The sequence below is a fragment of the Cynara cardunculus genome (genome assembly GCF_001531365.2).
Source record: "Cynara cardunculus var. scolymus isolate 2C chromosome LG 10, CcrdV1, whole genome shotgun sequence".
Classification (NCBI taxonomy): Eukaryota; Viridiplantae; Streptophyta; class Magnoliopsida; order Asterales; family Asteraceae; genus Cynara; species Cynara cardunculus.
In genome coordinates this window covers 13,485,358-13,507,511 of record NC_037537.1, presented here as the reverse complement: position 1 = coordinate 13,507,511, position 22,154 = coordinate 13,485,358, and the positions used below count along the sequence as shown (strand labels likewise).

Genomic DNA, 22,154 nt, shown 5'->3' with positions numbered 1-22,154 from the left:
TTAGGAAAAGTGACTAAGACCTAACACCAATGGAGAATTCGGCTACTCAAACACACTTTATTTTTATTTTCACAAAGGACTTTTGCATTTATCTTTGAAGCTCATTCCTTTTCGGACGATAGGGAATAGAGATGGAACACTTATATTCAACCGTATCGTCATTTTCGTCGTCTATTTTTATTTTTTATTGACGACGTAATTTTGCTTTTCACATATGTATATTTATATATATATATATATATATTTTTTTTTCTTTGAATTTTCTGTTTTCTTCTTTTTTTTTCTTTTCAATCTTTTCTTTCATTTTTTTTTTCTTCCCGAACATACGAATTCTACTTTCAAATATACGGGGATATTGGGATCACTCCATTGGTGCTTAGTCGGGTGAGTCGTGTTTGGATGGGTTTATGATGTCGGTGACAAACGAAATAGGCTAAAGCTCAAAGTGGTGTGCAAAAGGGATAATCACAACATAAAGGGTAGGCTTAAGGCTAGTGGTTTAACACAAAAATGAGCAAACGATGGCCTTTATCATGTTTATTAGCATGTAAATATCATGTAGTCTTAAGAAGAGAAAGATCAAGATTCATTGTAACCGGTAATCGGAAGTCCTTGTGATGACTAGTTGTTAAGTTATAGTGTAATTCTTGATTGTATGAAAAATGTTACATCAAAATCAATGTCATGCAGGTTGGAAACCCGCTTATGAGGTAAAATGGGTACGAAATACTAAGAATCGAACATTTATTACACTAATTGAAAAAAAAATCATCGTTATACTAAATAGGAAATAAAACAAATTTTCAATATATTTTGATGCATTTTGCCCTATTCTTTAATGAAGTGAGGTAAGGAGTAGGTATGTTAAATGATTGAGGCCTAACTAAATGTTTGGTGAACACATTTGTGAAAAGAAATATAGCAATGAGAGTTCGGTATACAGTTATCAGACTTGAACTAAGGGGTCGTTTATCAAAGACTTACCCGGTAAGCGTTTATCGGTAAAATTTAATATTATCATTTACCTACTGGATAAGATTTTAATCCACCAAAACGATATCGTATGCAACAGTTTGCCCGGTAAGCGCTTATCATGGTAAGAGTCATCACCCTCACTTACCGGGTAAGACTCTTGGTCATTGTCTCGCTCTTACCGGGTAAGATTCTTGTTCCTTACCATATTCATCCGATAAGATAATGTGAGTTGGTGTTTATTTACCCGAGTAAGCGTTTGGTAAACGGCTCCTAAGTGATAGTTTCGAATTTTACTGGTAAACGCTTATTGGGTAAGTGTTTGGTAAACGACCCCTAAGCCTCAAATGTAAATGACAGCTTCAAATCTCTCACATTCATGAACCAAAGTACCAAACAAACAGGGTGAAAATACATGAAATATAGGTGCATTCATAAGTGCTGATTAATTCCCATAAAATTAGATCTAACAAATAAATAACATTTTAATATGACAACATAGCAGCACGAGTATATAAGGCGAGGTGTTTAACAATTTCTTAACCTTGCGGATTTACAAGCAAACACACTTCAATATTAATCATATTAAACAGTTACAATTGAGGGGACATTTGGTATTTATAACATTGAGGTTCGCTATATTGCTCCTATCGATGTCCTTATGTTTCGTTATTGTTCTTGCAAGACTATTTTTACACCAATCATTTTGTGGGAAGAAAAATACATGCTATTAGAAGTATTACAGTAATGTCATGGATGGGGGCAACATGTGAATACTTGCCCTAGTTCCTAGTTGGATTTGGAGGCAAGTTATACAACATCATCTCCGACCTTGTTTATCTATGTATAGATTTTGGTTCCAAGTTGAAATGTTTTTACATTCTTACAATTCTCACCGACCTTTTTCTTACCTTTTTACACCTTCTCCTACTTACTTTTGGGTTACGCAAAGTGGGCAAACTATTAGATGGAGAATTGTAAAAGATATCTATTTTTAACATATATGGACGGCAATATATATATATATATATATATTATATATATATGTATATATATATGTGTGTGTGTGTGTGTTTTTTTCTTTTATGTAGGCTTGTGCTGGATATGGTGCTGGTGAGGGTTAGTAATGTGGTTCTTCATTTCGGAATCAAATTGTGTTATGGTTTTCAAGTTGAGGTTTTTGGTCATGGTAACACTCATGCTTCCACCCATCAAAATCTTAACAAGGAGTAAAATCGTATGAATGAAATCTTTGAAAGTGAAGTTTTTGTCCGTCATGTATGAATTTTGCTTTAATAGTGGGACCTGACCACTAATTCCGTTAGCAATATTCGTTAGAGCCAGAGGTAAAATTGTCCTACCATATTTTTCCTTTTTTTATTTTTTTTTCCTTATTTATGTAAAAACCATCAAACTATTAAGGACCACCTCTACATTTTTGTAATAAACAAAACTTTATATTCAACTTCTTCCGATGATGCCACAGTGTCGTAAAAACACACAATCTTGTTGGATGAATGGAGGAGTTGCATTACCAATCGCAAAACTAAAAATATAAACGTCTATTATTGATTTCAATTGAAGTTCTGTTTTCATAACCAAAAGTGAAAATATAAGAAGTCGTTGTTCCAATTCCTGGTAGATGCAAGAGTACGATCTAAGTTTGATATACACATTTAGGGATTCCCAATAAATGACAACGTGATATTTCAAGACGTTCTATTGGTTTTAAGTAAACCCCTTTTCTCGGGCCTTGGTTAAGCCTCTCAATGTACTTGTTAAACGCTCTTACAATAGTGCTTGATGTTAGTGTTTTTTGTTTTTTCATCAATGGATCGCCTTTAATTTCTCAACACTAGCGACCTAGAGCTGTGACCTAGGATGGCTAACCTAAGTTATCGGGTGCTTGGCGACCCACAGCTCACATGGACAATCGTAAAAGAGCCAGTGACCTAGGCTTGCAACGTCAAGTCACGAGGTCCAATGGCATTCGCTCGTAAATATTTTCAAACTTCTGGTAGATCGCTTATGATCAAATGATTTGGGGCCCACGTTGCAGGCAAATTGCCACACTGGCTCGCAAAGACCAAGGGCCATTGGCCCAGGGTACCCAGTAACCCAACACTCCCGGAGGTCCGGGGTTCAAGTCTCACCAAAAACGAAACGTGTGGATTCGGGTTGATATTTCAGGACCTTTCTAACGATGCCATTGCCAGTTAAAAATGGTTTGAAAATCAGTTAAACGTGGGTTTCAAACAAACCCCAAGTAAGAAGAGATACAATGGAGTTGAATAAAAACTAATCCTTCAAAACTTTTCACATCTTTCTTTCTGCTAATCAAGAAAACCAAATCTATTTCAATACACAAACAAAAAACACAAGTCTCTTAAAACTCTCTCATCTAACTTCTTTAACCGCTTCCAAAACGTCATAATTAATTAATCTTTTAAAAAGAAAATAACCCGAATGAGCAATATTGTGGTGTAAAGCAATACGTTCTTGTGTACAAAGACAGACAGGTCTAACCCAAATTAGGCAGTGATGTTGAATGGCATTATGGTTGTTGATAAACGTAGAGGGCTCTCGTTCACCTTGCATTCTGCCTAATCCTGATCATTCGTTTCAGCGTTGCTAACCAGAAGCTGCACTCGTCCCAGTCACTGGTTGTGAGATCTACCTGTACCACCACAACAAAAACAATCATTTTGAGTGTCAGCCAATACTGAACAAACCCAGTAAATCCCAACAGAGATAGAGTCCGGAGAGGGGAGGGGAGGGTAGGATGCATGCAGAACATACCTTATTACAGATTATAATCAGCATTGAAAGGGTAGTTTCATCATGAAGTAGTTTATAAGGTTGTTTATATTAGAAGATTGGTTAATGGCTGGTAGGTCGTATAAATAGAGTATGCATTGGTTTCTTTTGGGTATTGGATTCAATCACAAATCCTCCAATTCTCAGTTATATACAGAGGAAAATAGGCAACATCTGTGGTAATGATACCTGGATTTTGAGGGCGGTAGGGAAGTCGCCACGATCCAATGCTTGACAGAGCTGAACAAGCTTTTCAGCAGCATTTTTGGAAATATCACCATTGTTTAGTTTGGCAAACAAAGCACCTATTTTCTTTGAGTTGTCATCGATCTCCCGCTTCTTTGCTGGAACTGCATGCGAACCTCCCAATGCTTCTGATGTCTCGTTGAAGAGTCTAGTCAATGTTCCAATAACTGCCCTTTGCTGGGCTGGTACATAAAACACTTTTATTAGCCAAAGGTTCAACACCTGTGCAGTTTATATCCAACTCTTTCCCTGAGGAGTCCAGGATATAATATTGATTCATTCATATCTAGAGAAAATTGTAAAGTTGGAATTTAAAATAGAAAGAAGTAGAGCTTTTTTGAAAGAAGTTAACCAATAATCATGAAATCTTGAACGTACATGTCCCATGCAACTATTGGAAAACAATCTAGAGAGTGGCACGCAGTTAAAGAAGAGGGTTGTCAACGAACTTGCTTTTGTGATCACCGTGTCGCACAATATTTCCAAGAATTAATGCATGGGAAGCTTTATAAAAACTTAAGATCTCACATGTTAGCTGTGTGCACCTATCAAGGTTATAATAGAGACCAGATCTCACATGTAAGCCGTATTAACATTTGCCTAATGAGAGTGCCGGTGGACAGTAATTTAGTTCATAAGAACGAAAAACACATGCTGAATATGATGAGTGATTTCTCAGGAAGAAAAGAACGATATACCAGGTACATTCGATGTGTCAGCAGTCTGTACTGTTGGAAGAGGGGCTGCAACAGGTGCCGCAGATTCTGTAGCACTGTTGGGTGGCATTTGACCTGAAGTTGTTCTTTGCATTGGTGTATTATTGATCGGCATGAATCCTCTTACAGGTGGTGTGGGGCTCACATCATGTGGTAACTTCGGACCAGTAGTAGGAACCATTGGAGATGGGACAGGGCCAAGAGAAACAGTCCCTGGTGGTCCTGCTTGATAATTGGAGCTGGCATTCACCTGAGACTGGTAAGCATCCTGAGATCTTAGCAGTTAGAACCATACAATTTACCTCAAGGAAAGGAGAGAATGTTATATATATACATACAGGATATAACTGAGAACCCAAGGTGGGGGGCTGCTGGTATTGATCAGCGTTTCTCATAATTGGAGGTGTCATAGGAACAAAGGGTCTTGCAGCAGCTTGAGTTGCGACTGGAGGTTGATTGAAGCCCATCTAAACAAATGCAGATGGATGTCAGTTCTTAGAAGACAGCATGATATGGAACTACTGGACCGATAACCGCAGAATTCCAGAACCACCAAAAAAAAAGAAGCTTATATATAAATAGCAAGCTCTAATAGAGAAGTAAAAGTGGAGCACAAAAAAGCAAACTATAAGTGAGCAGAATGTCCACCAGAAACATCATTGAATCATTATCGCAAATACAGAAGTCTATATTCATGCTATCATTTTATTTACGTACTGGAGGACTGGGAGCTGCAGGTGATGGAACAAACATGCTACGTTGTGGCTGTTCATATTGATTATTGTATGAAGGCCCAGGTTGTGGTTGATACTGTTCCTGACGATAAAGCTTCTCATCCTGGAAAAGAAACAGAAAAGACGACGCAGCCGATCAATACAGGAAAGAAAGCAATGTTGCAGTTAAACTAACATACAAAGACCAAGCAAACAAACTCCCCCCATGCAAAATGCACTATAAGGAAATGCAAACTTGTTTATACGTGGTAGCCTTTTAAAAGAATTATATGTAATTTTTGACGCTATGTTTAAAGTATTACACCATCTTCGCCAACTTATCTGGAATTCCAGGACTAAAATATATGGTAGGAGATTTGTATAATCTGTCCCTTTAGTGAACAGTTCTGGCTCCACTAATGGAAGTGGGAAATATGTTGGTTGATGATAAGATAAAGCATGAAATACCTGATAATAGCTTTGAAGGGGCTCCACAGCAGAATTAGTTTGTTGGTTTGCACCATATACAGCTCCCGTATGTGTTTGAGAGTAACCAAAATCTGTAGAGACAGTTGCATTTTGTTCTAAAAGAAGAAGAAAAAAGGCTTTATTCAGAATCAGCAGCAGCCACTGAAGACACTGTATACATACTTGGACCCGAAAATGGTAGTGGGGGAAAGTTGTATCAACAAAGTACAAAACAACTGAAATCCAACTTGCTACAAAGAATAACAGAACTGATGCATACCCAGTATACCCATGTGCAAAACATTAGGTATCTTCCCTGAAGGAATCAAGTGTTCAAACAAAAGGACACGTGAAATTCCAGTATCAAGTTCCCATGGTAGAAAAACAAACCTCAATAACAGCTCAAATAGAGTGATTCCAATACCTAAACATGCAGCAGAAGTAGATGACAATTTACAGGTAACTCACCTTAACAAGCCAAAACCTCTTTATGTCCATGCATAGGTAAAACTCAAGGAAAAAAAATATTGGAGACAAAGCTGTACAACATTAATCTTTTAGAAGGTTTCCATTCAAGTACAAATCAATGGCCGAGCTTCAACAACTATGGGAAACAACACATATTTATGTTTGCTGAAAAGTGCCGAATAATTAAGAACTTCAAAAAAAAATTCAAGAATATGATGAAGAAAATGGAGACACACCCCCATGAAATGTCAAAATTACAGGAGAATGTTAAGAGATGCCCTATAAAAAAACATTTCACTTGATGTACTAGCATCTTCTGTGTTGCAAATAAGGCTTGAAGGAGCATGACCAATGGAGAACAAGTAGCTAAAACTAGAATCGAAAAGGTTTAGCTTTTAGTATTCGGAAAAAATAACAAACAATTCAAAGAATGAAGAGACCATAAAGCTGATACAAGTGATTGACCAACATGTGGTCTTCTACCACATCACCATGAGATCAAAAAGGCCCAAAACTCTAGGATGTAAAGAGAATCCTACAGGAATCTTTATAGGTGGTGGCCTTCTACAGTTGCATCTTTCCTACAAGAGAATAATGTGCCTTGCTACAACTACTTCAACATGCATGCTCCTTAATTTTAATGAGTTCCACTAACTCGTATCATTTCATGTAAGTGCAGAAATCATCCATAATATAAGAATACCAGGTTCTACAAGAAAAAAGAGAGAGAGAGAGAGCTGACAAGCCTCATATTAGAACTTAGATAGTTATCGATACTCTTGCCAGCTCAGAACATTGTCTATTTCCATGCAACAGGTAATAGGTTATCAAAACCTTGAATATTTACATCAAATGTGAAGAAAGATAATCATTTAACACATGAAAAAGAAAGATGACCCAGTGTTGAATATAAAATGTATCATAACACATACCGGGTTCAGATGAGAGTGCTATCCGATCTCGTAAGACCACGAATTCTGGAGACAGGTCTTCAGTGCCCATTAGCTTCAAATATTCCATGGCTGTTGATAGAAGTCCTTGACTTGCTAATATCTCAGCATACTTCTCAACAAGTTTGCATAAAGAAGCACTGAATCTCTTTTGCCCAGTTGCTAAAGCAAGGACAACAGTTTTCTCCATTAAATCCTGAACACAAATAACAAGGTATAATTAGTGATGCACCAAAAACAAAAGACTACATGTTTGTTTGATTTTATTCTCCTTGTCTATCTTTTTGTTTTTCTCTTCTTTTTTCTTTCATATGTTCTCTTTTCTTTTCACTTCTCCTCATTTTTCGGTCTCTATTATCCACCTTTTACTAGCACAATTACAATTTACCTAACATTCAAAAGAGTTTCTGGAAAAAGGTTCGCATAAATACTTCTGAAAAGTAGAAAACAGAGAAAAAAGAAGTGAAAACAAGCAAAACCAAAGGGCCTTAAGTTTTAACATGAGGCAGTGCCTACCTGAAGAAGATCAACATAGGACTTCCCTTCATGCTCGGCTGTAACCTTCTTTGACCAGATCTCTACAGTTCTATCAATATTCCCTGAACATATATAACAAAGAGTTGCCGCCAATGTATTATCAGCAGCCATGAGTCTCGAAGCAAGGGTGTCACATAGTAAAGTCCACTCATCTCTCTGTGCAAACTGTCAATTAAAAGATGATTATCATCATCAAATGATCAAAATAGATATGCATGCTCTTTAAAGTGATACAGCATTAAGAACGTCATAACCTTAGATGAGAATAGCACATCCAAACAATTGCATATTATCGTAAAATGACTTCCAGGCTATACAGTTAGCGCAGCCGTTTTCGGAAATCGCAATCAGGACCGTGATTTGAAATTACAGTAAAAAATTAAGTTCATAAAATAAATACAACTACATATATAGAGAGAGAGAAAGAGAGAGAGGCTGGTTCATGTGAGAACCACAAAAAAAAATCAGAACCATGACAACCTGTATGTGCATTGATGCGTATACACGGGCAAAAGAACAAGAATATATCATCCTTTCTATGATTTAAACCAATTACATTGTTTGAAAGCAAAGGAACTCATTCTCAAAGTTGTACTAAAAACGACCCGTGAAATTGACAACTCACCTGCCAGTTTAAGATATGTATATCACTATTAGTCAAATGCCTAACTACCCTTCAATGAAGACAAAGTTTGGAGGAGCTTTGTGGACCCAAATTAATACCAATAGTTTGCAGAGATGACAAGGAGGAAGAGGTCACTTTAGCTTGAAATTTGTCCATCCAACCAAGCAAACTCTAAACCAATTCGGTGTAGTTTGTCCAATATTTCTTCACAATCTAGTCTTAGAAGGTACCTTATTTCTACAGATGTTACTTTCCAGGAGTCAAATTTATTCTTGCAAGGCTTTTTTATTAAGATCCGAGTTCTTTTGATGTTGTTGATCTCTCTATTTCAAGTACCTGCGGTCATGGGAGAAGTTACTCATGATGCTCCTTCGGTTATAACTTCCAGGGATAAAAATATTGATGAGATCCTAAAGATTTTCTCACTACCACTTCTAATACTCCTTGTATCCCATTCTGTAACACAGTAGCAGTTTATCTTATCCACTCACCATGACTTGTGTGCCCAAGGATCTACCAATCACTTTATTCTCATATTTGCTATGGATAACCATCATATATCCAGAAAATTCTAAAGCCCTTGCCATCTTGGATGGTGCAAAGCTACACAAAATAAAGGATTGCTCAAAAAAATGATGAGATTCCGATCTTGTTAGTCTTCCTCCTTGTTAAGATTTTGATGGATGCAAGCATGAGTGTTACCATGAAACCTAATTCTAATGGATCGTTCTCTCAAAAGTCTCAGTTGTCAATCTTGTGATCTCCATAAGATGGGAAATAGCTATGACCTTTATTAGAAAAAGTATCCAACATTGCCATCTACAAAAGTATGTTCTCCATATTCTCGGTATTCATGTTGCATATTTTCCTACTGAATCCATTATAATGCTCCATCTGGCTGATGGAGCATGAAGAAGACTAGATGAGAAGCTGAACTATCTCATAGTCACTTGACTAGTGAAGCCTCTTTTGTGACTTTGCTAAGGCAATACTAGTTATTTTTTAGATTTGATTCTGTTATTGAATTGCCTCAAAGGTGTTGTGGAACAAGGCTTCTTATTAAGGCCAAGGACACACTAGAGTTCGACATAGTCTACTCATAGGCTACACACTAGAGTTCGACATAGAGTTTAAAAATATGTAACCGCTAGGGTTTCCATACAAGAGGGAGGTCAATGACATGGCACTGATTTTACTGGAGAGAACTTTGTATATTGTACATAGACGTGTCTCTAATGTCTGACAGTTGTGTGATTGTTCGTTTCATTTGACGAAGGAAGATGTATGATGATAAAGTGAAAGCTACGCATATCTCTAGTAAAAATACTTCCTACGGGCTTACCAAACATAATAAGGTTGCTTATTGTCACTTCTTCTGTGATAACATGGTTAATACTTCTAAGGAACAACCTATCGTCCGAGTTTGCATGTGCCTTAGAGATTGGCAGCAAACATCTTTGATAAACCGCCTCTTAAGGTATAATATGATCCTGTAAGTAGCAAACTCGGTATGTTTGCCATATTTCCTCCAAATTGAAAAGTGTGTAGATATACATGATGTTTTGGTTAGTCATTTACATCCCTGCCAATCAGCCCATATGTGCACACTTTTTATTCTTCAATTTTGTCAACAATGTATTACACATTTAAGTCCTTTTTACACTACTTAAACTTATAACCTGAACAAAATTATTGCTTCTAATTACTAACATGGCTTTGTGGACCTGATGCATTTTCCGGTAACAATAGTATGGTATCATCTTTTATGGACTCGCTCTTCATTTAGTGGAAGGAAATTATGCCCATTAACCCATCCTAACAAGCTGAAATAGAGAAATAACCACCCTATTGCAAAACATGGAACTAAATTGTCCATCTTTCTCCCTCTAGAGGAGAGGAGGAGAGTATGTGTTGAGGATATTTCTCTATGCCACCCAAGGATAAGGATGTACATGAACAAAGTAATTGTTTTTGTCAGAATGGACACATAATTAATTCATTGATGCAATATAGACATGAAATTATCACTCATAATTTTGGCAACTTACAGTGCAGAGGAGAGCAAGAGTTTCTTTCCAAGATTTCAGGGGCCTGATATTTACTAGGCTAACAAGGTCATTATTTACCATTGCAGCAACAATCTGTAGGTCAGGAAAAGATTAAAATGAGAAATTGGAGCACTAATAAGTTGAAAACTGAATAATCTATAATAAGACTAATCATTGGTAAAACCTCTCAGTAATTAAAATAGATCAACAGTTTAAAAAAGAGAGAAGAAAAACATGCCTTCAAGTATGGGGAAGCATTCTTTTTAAGGTATTGATCACGTGTGCTCTCCCACAAGGAAGCATCACCAACCTGCGCGATAACTAAAGCATCTGCCATCTTATTTGCAGCTATGCACTGGGCAACAGCTCCCTTGTAATCCCCAACAACCAATGCACGTTGAATAGCATCATCAAATGAAGGGTCAGCACTTCCCTCTTGTAAATCACTTCCTTTTGTTGGGTCTTCCACAGCTGGAACAGATTCTTCAATAGCAAAGTTATTATGAGAAGTTGACACAGGTGTGTCAGCTTTAGGACTTGGAAAATTGTTAAAGAAATCTTCGCCGTTATCAGACGGGTAGTTGAATGTCTGGTTGTGCTCCATATATCCTTCTTTAGCTTCTTCATTTTTGTCAAGACTGAGAGAACTTACATCCTGAACCAGATCATTTTGTACTGTATCATTTAGTTCTGGAGGTAAACTGAAGCCAAGGTGATTTAAGAGCTTTGTCCTTGCTGTTCCATCATCTTCGAACATAACCTTCAAAAATCCCCATATTTCTCTGTCATCTTCAGATCTGTTCAGGCAATTAAACAAAACCCAAGCAATCAAATTGATTCAGAAAGATGAAGATGAGAACAAAGAAATTTGTGCTTTATTACAAATACATACTCAGACTCTTGAGTTTTTTTGTCACACAAAAGCCTCAACGAAGATCTCTCTCCACTACGCATCGCAGCTTCAATTTCAGATGAGGTGCCAACTAAACTATGTTCAGTAACCAAGTCATGCACATCAACCTGAAACATTATTAGAAGAGACTGAGATACTAAAAGTTATTGAAAGAGACAGGCAATGCAAGACCGACTAGAATTACCTCTGAAGCTCCAGATGAAGAACCAGTTGCATGAAAAGAAACAAGTTTTCCACCAAAACCAAAAGAGACTCCAGCTCTGCGTTGGTACCATTTTGGGGCTCTTAAATGTGCTGCACAGAGATCGAAAATAAATAATAACACAAACGAATATCTATACTATATAATAAAGCATTTGACAAAAACTCTTAAAAACCAGTTTTTATGCGTAAAGTACTGTTTATTAATGCATATTACTTAAAACTCAAGTTTGCAACTAACTACAGATAAACATAATCAAATACAAGATAAACATCTCATTTTAAATATAAAAAAATCTAAAATATAATTAAGATAATCATCGAGTTCTAACAGAATACTTAATTATTATTTTATAAAATTGTATATTATTAAACCAAAAATAAATTATTTNAATTAAATTATAATATTAACATTGATATATTTTTTTTTCAAATTTTTATGATATCTTCAAATTTATATTTTATTCAAAAATAAAATCATTATTGTTTTATTAAAAACACATAAAATCGTATCATAACATCGACAGAGACAAATAATAAAATAGAACATTAAAATCGAGATGTGTCTCGCAGCATTGCGCGAGTACTCTTCTAGTATATCATAATACATCCAAAGGAAAAATAAAACAAAAAAAGCTAGAACTCCGAAGAGGAAAATATACAAGCCAAAGGTGGGGCTGAAGGAAAATTGGAGGTTTATAATACTGAATTTACTTTGTAACTGTCAGAAGCTATTTGAGAGTGCCCAAAGCTTTGGCTTGTTTCACATATGTCAAATTAAGTCTTTTAACCCAAACAAGTTTCAGCATGCTAAAAGTGTAGGTAGCTGTAAAGGAGAAGGCACCACAGCCAAATAAGTATAAATTGAATTTTGTCTTTCTCATACATAAAGGTTGAGTCTGAATTCTGGATTGTTAACGAGTCAATTAAGTCTGTGACCACCTCTTGTACAAGTTCATTTTTCCGAAAGCCTACCTCTACAAGAGCCCTCCTCTTGATAGGAGTCGCCTAGAGTTTCAGTACCACCATCAGGTAATTTTGAGCACTGGCACTCAAGTTTTAAATGATATGTTCCAATAGGTTACATGGAAACTTAATTAGCACTTATGACACATCTACGTATCTCAATACATTCTTCATTTACCAACAAGGCAACAAACAGGATATGGACAAACTTTCACTAGTAACAAGTCCAAGGTTTCAGAGTATGGATCATTTTCTCCAGCCCACAAAGACTACATCACAAGGAATTAAGCTTACCAAACACCTCAGATCATCAGTCATCTTTCTTCCTTTGGCAGCTATACTAAAAGGAGATTGATATTGTCTCTTCTGCTAAGCTGACTTCCTCCATCACATATCAGTACTTGGACTTTTATATTTTCCCTTTCCTTTTCAGTTTTTAAGTTGTTCACTCTTCTTCTATTTATTTGGGCCAACATCAACTAACCCGCCTTACTTTGTGAATTGAACTTCATTATTTTTCGTTAAAAGAAGCATTGAATACTCAAGCTCACAAAATGTGCTTCAGGGTTGTTTATAAACAGTTAAGGTCAATAATAAAGAATCATGCAGTAACATTGGATAGCTCTTATAGATAGGCAATTAAAGAACAACTAAAGGTAGAATGTGCAAACAAATCAATTACTCCCAAATAGCTCAACTATGGCTGTGGTTGCATATTGTTCTTAAGAGTGGAGATCCCATTAATCCATATGAGAACAATTCAAACAAGTAACTTGAAACAGAAAAAAATCCCCAATCTCACGCTTATTGCATTCATATAATTGAAGTTGGTCATAACTTATTAATAATAACAAAATGGAACTGTCTATTTCAAAAATCAAAAGAGGTTCCATAAACAAAACCTCAACTTGAAAACCATATACAGTTTGACTCCAAAATGAAGAACCACGTTACCTGAGCCAAAGTAACCGTCACCAGCACCATATCGAGCACAAGCCTACATAAAAGAACATATATAAGCGTCCATATATGTTAAAATAAATATATTTGACATGCAAAAAAGGTTAATAAAAAGGTCTGTGACAATTAAATGAATGTACAAACATTTCAACTTCAAACAAGAGTTTATATATAGATAAACAAGGTCGGAGATGATGTTGTATAACTGGCCTTCAAATCCCACTAGGGCAAGTGTACGGTGTTCACATCCTGCTCCATCGATGACATTACCATAGTACTTCTAATAGCATGTTGTACTTTTTAACACAAAATGATTGGTGTAAAACAGTCTTGCAAGAACAAATAACGAAACATAAGACATCGATAGGAGCAATATTACGAACCTCAATGTTATAAATACCAATTTTTCCATCAAATGAAGATGCCGATATGACCCCAGGTAGCTTCGGATACCAGTGCACATCAAAATTCCAATTGGATCCAGCTGGAAGTTCAGAGACAATCTGCAGTTGAAAGATCAAGCAGCTTAGACATTAAATAACCACAAAAGTTTGTAGAAGTTCGGTAAATAACATAACTAAGATAACTAGCAAAAATATCTAGATACCTCAGCTGAATTAATGTCCCAGCAAATAGTGCGGTTGTCTTTGGCACAAGTAAGCAAATAGGAGCTATCATTGGGACACCATGACATTGCAACAACACCTGGTATATCATTTTGTTGTGAAACTCATGAAAAGGAGCATGAAAAAATTATCTAAAAAGTTTAAAGCATATAACATCTATAATCTTGAATGATGTCTAGCTGAGCATCAAATTGACGATACCTCTTTAATTTATATGTATATACTATGTCCTGTCATGTTTATATTTCAATATGATAAGCCAACATAGACAACATGTATTGCTGGTAATTATGTTACTTAAAATGGTACATCCAGAAATACTAGAACTATTAGAACACAGCCAAACCCCAATTGTAAGTGTTTAATAGGATTAATAGTGAAGTATGTTGGTTTGTCAACTCCGCAAGGTTAAGAAATTGTTAAGTACCTCGCACTAGTCACTTGTGCAGCGGTGTTGTTAGATTAAAATGTTATTTGTTAGTTAGATCTAATTTTATGGGAATTAATTAGTACTTAAGAATTTCACCTATATTTCATGTATTTCCACCTTGTCTTTTTGGTACTTTGGAGCTTGGATCAAGAATCAGATGAGAGACTTGAAGCTGTGATTTACATTTATGAAGCTTAGTTCAAGTATGATAATTAGACATCGAAGTGTCATTTCTTTATATCTTTTCCCATCTGTTTTCAACAAACATTTAGCTAGGCCCCAATCATTTAGCATACCTACTCCTTCAAAATGCATCAAAATATGAGGAAATTTGTCTTAATTCCTATTTAGTGTAACTATGATTTCTCAGGTAGTATAATAAATGTTCAATTCCTATTTTGTACCCATTTTATCTCATAAACGGGTTTCCAACCTACATGACATCGACTGATTTTGATGTGGCATTTTTTCACACAATCAAGAATTACAAGGTCTTCCAGTTACCAATTACTGGTTAAAATGAGTATAAAATAGGAATAATTGAATGTTTGTTACACTAATTCAAGAAAAAACCCATCATTAGACTAAATAGGAAAGATAAAGTTCGTCGCATTTTGGCCTAAAATATATTAATAAACACTTCCACTAAACAAGGATTTTTATTGTGCTTGAGGTTCTCGTTATGCGAACGCTACATCAAAATAGTGGCACAACTTTTGTACATCGTTTAGAATTTTCAATGAAAATATACATGAGCAAAAACTAAGTTGAGTTTGATAAAATGGAAAACAATGGATTTTCCTAGGGTGACAAAGATTACGGGAGTATAGGAACTTTCAGTAGCTCAAAACAGAAGCAACTTATATGATAAAACCTTTAAGTTGCTAAACTTTACACCAGATACATCTCTTACCACCTATTCAATTGGGTATCAGGGAGTCGATCTTTCTCTTCTTATGTAGAACAATAATTTATCTACGCATAAGATATCAAATATCTTGAAAAAATCTGAAGAAAATGGTCCTATAAGAACTGTAGAACTAGCCATCCTGGCAGAAATTATTCCCAAACTTTGACCTCCCATTGAAGATTTAACAATAAATTTTTTCTTGAACCAAATGCAATTCAAGTATTTTATCTTTCTTCTTATTTTTGTCCTTATTCTCCTTGAATGCAAACATGCAGGGGAAGAAAATAGGGAGAGGAGAGAGGAAGAAGGCAAGAGACGGGAGATAATTCATCATTACATCCTACATTTGTTACACTTGTGAAATGATCAGAAGTAACATGTTGAATGGTAAAGGTTCAATATCAAATTGATAACTAGTGTACCTTTAGTATGACCAACTAACTCTCGCAAGGGTGACATTGTGTTCCGCATATCCCATAGCTGCATGCCAAAAAGGAAGGTAACTTCCAATAATAACACTTTCACTTATAGCTACATAAATGAAGGCATAAAGCATTACCCTTAAAGAAGGTGAACTATCATCATCTGAAGCAACAATAAGCTGAGTGGCAAAATCAGGATGCCATTGCAAAACTGAACATCTTCTTCTAACCGAATCTGAGAAACTGTAAATTGGAAACTTCATAAAAAAATTGTTTACCAGTTCATAATTTTTACAAATTCACCAGGCTAACTTTGATTTCGACTGCATAAAATTACCTTATAATTGGCTTTTGCTTCCTAAGGTCCCAAACCACTGAAACCACAAATAATAAATGTATAACATAAATGTATATAAACTGGGATAGCTTAATACAATCTGGTGGTTCCAATTCATACCAGTTGCTCCATGAAAAGAAGTTGATGCCAAGATAGGCTGGACCTTCTTATTCCATGATAAAAATGATATTTCTCCATGCGTCACAGACTCGCTGCCCTGCAGATAGAGGTTTGTAAGTAACAACAATACAGTGAGGATGCCCGAGAGATGGAGAGACAATGCAACTGAACTAACGTACCAAAGTAACACAGGCATCTTTGTAATAAATTGCTTTAACCAACCAACATACTAAAGCATATAAACCCCTGGTTTAGATAAACTATTGAAATGACACAGTAAACAAACCTAAAGTAATAAATGAGCCTAAACAATAACAAAATAAACATTCTTAAACTTGGTGCTCTGCTCATAGGTGCCGTTCTTGAATTTTGACCAATATATTCAACTAAACAGATTAGACGCATTGAACATCAATTGAAGTATTGTTTAACATGTTACACAAACCAGATGAGAAGCTAAAATTGAGACCCATGAGAGATTACAAAAAGTAAAAAAAAAAACCTATATTCACTTCTGCAGCGTGACCAACATTCTTCTTAGGTATTTGTCACATGCATAGCAATGTGCTATGTGTTGTAGTGCGAAATACTTACTATGTTGAAAAGCTCTATAATTAGTCCAAAAGCAAAAGCTCAGTAAGGATTTTTTTTACCAAATTATATATTAAATTTTTTCCAACAGATTTGGTATTACTATGATCAACCTGGTGCATCCTCAGATTGTACTTTATTCAAGTTTTATAAAAAAAATCAATTAGAAATTTGGCAAGCAGGTGTTGTTAAAGTGGATGATGATCTATCAACAGTGAGCAGTCTTTGTTGATAGGAGAATACTAGACAACATAGCCTGCATCAGTGCAACATCAATCAGGAGAACCAAGCCACCAACCTTCTGAAAGAGTAAAATAAAATAACCCTCACAGAAACTACAACCAAATGTAAGGACCTACAAAAGTGATATCAAGCCTAAACACAAAATTAAGCAGACAAAACTTGCATAAAACATAGTATGCCTTTAGCATTAATTACATGTTAATTCTAGATGCCTTGTTCCAACTTCCAAGCAAAACATAGAGCTTAAAGATACTTAGTTACAAAAAAACATGTTCCGTTCTATGGAGTTATACCAGACATATGTCCCAGGTAAGACAGTCACTAAAGCGACAGAGTAAGGTATCACACTCACGATTTTGCGTAGGTGATGCACATTACATGTTATAAGTAAGTAAGACCACCATAAAGAATTTCTTTACAGACAGAACTGCAGTCATAGCAAGTTGAAATTGATGGTAGGTAGGAAGTTTCTATTAACTGTGGTGCCTGAAAAGCTACTTTTTACCATGTAAGGTGCTGAGATCGTGAGTAAATTTTTGAATGGATAGCTGAGCTGTAAAATCCGTCCTTGAAGATTTTTAATTGGTAAAGTCCCTATATCCAGGAGCCAAGATCCCTAAAGCTATCTGATCCTGTCAGTGGAACCCATGAGTGGCGAAATCCATGGATAGGTGCCACCTTAGTAGGCTTTCTGGTGTACCACTGAAAGCACCACGGTATCTCCTAAATGAAATGTTCTAAGATAATTAGGTACATGCAGCACAACATGCTATATATGCATCTTAACATACGCAAAACTCTACCATGTTTATCTATACACAATTTCCCTTCTCAAGCTGATAACCGAAGACCCCATAAGCTCCCCTCATTTACAGTAGGTCAATAAAGAATGGCCACCATGTCTCTTTTGAAGTGTCTTCCGTGACATGAGATAATCTTCCTTGGTGCAAGCATCCAGTTAGCTGTTTTCCTACATCTTTACTTTCCTTATCATCTAGTTTACTAACCAAAATACATTTCCTGACAAGCTAGGCTTCTCACACCAACACTACTGTTCTGTTGCTAAATAGTTTAGCTTCTATACAATCTACCCTCTTCAATGTCTACTCAAGTTCAATGGATTATCAACAAGCAAGCCTTTTAATCCAAACTAGTTGGGATCAGAATGATAGCAGTAAAATATGAAATATCAAACACTCTTAATATCCGCATCTCATATAGTATTCCAGATTTTCTCTTGGTCGCCATGCTAGCTCAATGAAGTCTTCTAATTATTCAACACTCACTTCTTTGACACACTCCAAAAAGAGCACCTCTATTGCATAATCGTTGCAACAACAATATTTGGTAACATCTTTGGGAGCGTGTTTTCATTTAGGATAAAGATATTGAGTTTTTAAACCAAACCAAATGAGCTCAATATATCCCACCTGGAGGGGGGGCATGTATGTACTCAGGCCTGACCTCTACCCTAAAGAATAGAGTTGTTTCCGTGACAACTCCCAGGTTAGTGAAATGTGTGTGAAGGAAGAAAAACAGTTATGCAAAAAAAAAAATTCAACTTTGGAATTTTTCTTCATGTACGAAGGGATCCATATAATTGTGTGAAAAGTTAATGTAGCATCTAAAATTGGACAGTGGGAGTAGGATGACAAAAGCAAGCATCCCAATCCCAACAGGATGGAGGAAATGGAAGATATGAAATAAGTTCAATGAAAAATCTTAGATCTCTTCTACCTTTTTGATATGATTACATCTTACACATATAAATACTAACAAGAAATTGGCATACGAAACGTTTTCAAAATTTAGCTAATGCAAGTGTAATAAAGAGATGGGTACCTTGAGAGGAGGAAAATGTGTAGGCTCTGTTGGTTTAGCAAAATCCCATATACAAATTTCACCTCCTTCAGCACCAGAAGCGAGATGGTTTGGTGAAAGAGAACTAAACTCTAGACCACGAACCTGGAGAAATAAATATGATGCACAGCATTTTCAATAATGATTTATTCAAATGCACAGGAAATGAAATCCTAGAAAATATTACATCCACCATGCAAAAAAAGAAACTCACAGGCCCCTTGTGTCTTGATAGTTGTTGAACAAGAGCATTTTCACTTTCCTCCGAACTAGAATCAGTGAATAAATAAGAATGAGTCTTCCATGAAGATAAGATCATAATATGGTGACTACTACTTGCCACTTCGTCATGAATAGAACAAAAAATCATGGGAAGTAATACTGAGAAAAAGCAAATCCTATATGAAATACAACTTTCCAACCATAATATTCATAGACCCGAAAAAGTAGCACGACTTATCTTGGAGAAAACTTCATTTGTAATTAATTGTTTTGTTTTGCGTCTCTGTTTCCAAAAAAAATTCTACATAACCCGATAAGCATGTATCATGCTATAAAAACCAAGGTCTCATTTTAAGAACCTTTACAGATAAGACTGTAGGGATGAAAAGGGACATAACTAGATGTTGCTATTGTAATACTTAGGTAGCCAAATAACTCAGATGTAGAGCCAAATATAGAGCTAGTAGAGTGCAGTCAGTACTGACGAAATTCAGAAACCACATGGAGCCAAATATAGAGCTAGAAGACCTCCCTGCAATGCTTTGAAAAGAGGGAGCCAATTATATATCGGTCACAATACAGCTACCAGTCTATAATCAATCAACACATTACATATCAAACACCATAAAAGTCTAAAATACCCTTAAAATGTTACTCCATCTGTCCAAATAGTGCATCATTACAATTTGGCACACTCTCAAGAAGATCTTAGCTCAGTTAAGTAGAACATTTTTCTAGTAACATTAAAACTTCCAAAGTGCATTTCTGTATACAAAAACTTCCAAACAGGCTTACATCTAAATGCACCATGGCATGCCAAATAGTATTCTTACAGTTTTATGGAGGTGACAAGTGAGGGAGTGTTATGCTAAAGAACAAAGAAAAATGATGGGAGCTGAGCTACAAGTAAGCAGATCATTCAGCATTGTCACAAAACAGCAGAAGTCCATTCAAACGATTTCCTCAGATTCAAAAACAAAGAACAATCTTATTCACGATTCAAACAACTTCATTAAACGACCGCAATTTGAATCAGCTATAAAGAATTACATCATTAAGATCTAAGAGCACCGTACCTCATAAGTAAGCGAGGGTTCCAGATACCGATGTTGCCATCTACAAGGCCACCGGCAATGAGACCGAGTGAGAATTCTTCCGAACCAGATGACGGTGATTTGCCCCACGACAACCGATTAAACGGTTCTGAACTGGGTATGGCTCCAGATAACGGAAGGTTACGATCGTCAGATTGGAAATCAAGCTTGTAGATTTCAAGATTCGCAGAAGAACTAAACGACATGTCTACGGCTCCGGCCATAGTTCCGGCGGCAAGGCATGGCGCATCGGGGGCAAACGCCACCGATGCCGATCTATTCACTTCCTTAACGCACGCTGATGTAGCCATTTTGATTCGATCGGCAATCAATTAGATTGGTATCTCAAGATCTAAAGGAAGGATTTGTATTTCTAGGGTTAGGCAGTGATCTAAATGGGGATTTTGTGTCCGGGAGACCCAAATCTGTGTTACTTTGCTTGCCGTCTCTCCGGTTTCTTCAGTTGTTCATCATGGCGTGCGTTTATAACAGTAGCAGCACTAACCTATTATTAACGACGGCTGGTCCGTGAAAATTGCCCATCACATTTTGCCACGTATTAAAAATGATAAAATACTAAAATATCGCGTATATAACAATAGTGTTTCTTTGCCGGTTAGTCATAATATCATCTTCAAAATAAATGTTATATCCTAATTTGAAGCTTTCTTCTAAAAAAATTAGACAATTGTGTGTGGCAATTACTCATTAAAAGTTTTTAAGTGAAGTTGACAATAATATTAGAACCATATGTTAATTTAAGTTATTTAATTGTGCTTGAGAACCGTGTTGGAAAGTACTCTACAAATGTTTGACTATGTTAGTAGTTTGTTTAATTAGAAGTCAGAGTTTTAACTGAAATCTCATATAAAGTGACAAAATCACGATTTTAATTTTGTAACAATTGAAATCTCATTTGAAGTTATGAAAAAGAAACGTTCTATAATATTTCAAATGAAAAATTAGAGGAGTACGTAAGTTGTAGCAACAATAGTTGAAGTACAAGGCGATGCATGAAGAACCACATCACCAAGCAAAGATAATGAATTTTCCTCATAAAAAAATAAAATTAATATCAAATGGGGTCGATGACCCACATATCAGATATTAAACTGATAAAAGTACTACACTTTATCATAACATTCTATAATATTTGAATTGTAATCAGAGGGGTGTGTCAGACCTTGATAGTAGTAACACCAAGACGACAGATAAATAACTACCTCATGTTGCCAAATCATCATCCTTGGTTTTACTTTTATATTTGTACTATAATTTTTACCATTTAATTGGTTAATCAAACCATGGTATAGATTTCAAAGACGGTCATCCAAAATAAAACAATCCTATGAGGCAAATCTCATAATTTGACAGAAAGGCATCCAATCCACCTTTCTTATACACTTCACTTTATTCAAATCTTTCAACTCTTTATCAATGTGGGACAACTAAAACTTATCAACAATTCATCATTTGAGAATACTCAATTCTCATGGTGTCACTTCAATACCCCAAGGTTTTCTTTTATATATATATATAAAGATAAAGATTTTCTCAATTTGGTTGGTTTTGATTCAAACCATGGTTATAGATTTCAAAAAGAATCATCTAAAGTAAGACAATCCTATGAGGCAAACCCCATGAATCAACAGAAAGACACCAATCCATCTTTTTATACACTTCACTTTATTCAAATATT

General features: G+C 35.8%; 1 protein-coding gene and 1 pseudogene across 5 annotated transcripts; both read right to left on the bottom strand.

Moving 5' to 3' along the window:
* Positions 1–3,246: 3,246 nt before the first annotated feature.
* Positions 3,247–20,919, bottom strand: LOC112518950 (protein transport protein SEC31 homolog B-like). Of its 5 annotated transcripts, none has more exons than XM_025126761.1 (23): positions 20,438–20,919; positions 19,354–19,408; positions 19,122–19,244; positions 16,446–16,542; positions 16,326–16,362; positions 16,126–16,231; positions 15,989–16,046; positions 14,208–14,305; positions 13,984–14,103; positions 13,595–13,637; positions 11,658–11,767; positions 11,453–11,580; positions 10,799–11,357; positions 10,561–10,653; positions 7,867–8,052; positions 7,333–7,546; positions 6,213–6,248; positions 5,933–6,048; positions 5,469–5,588; positions 5,090–5,218; positions 4,734–5,019; positions 3,979–4,217; positions 3,247–3,649 (listed from the first exon to the last, which is right to left on the bottom strand). In XM_025126761.1, the coding sequence occupies exons 1-23, from the start codon at positions 20,764–20,766 to the stop codon at positions 3,560–3,562; spliced, it is 3,372 nt and encodes a 1,123-aa protein (XP_024982529.1). In that variant the 5' UTR covers positions 20,767–20,919; the 3' UTR covers positions 3,247–3,559. The 5 variants fall into 5 exon arrangements, with proteins under 5 accessions (XP_024982529.1, XP_024982530.1, XP_024982531.1 ...); XM_025126762.1 differs by having other exon boundaries at positions 4,734–5,007; XM_025126763.1 differs by lacking the exon at positions 6,213–6,248.
* Positions 20,920–21,432: 513 nt separating this feature from the next.
* On the bottom strand, positions 21,433–21,608 carry LOC112520539 (annotated as a pseudogene).
* Positions 21,609–22,154: the final 546 nt, after the last annotated feature.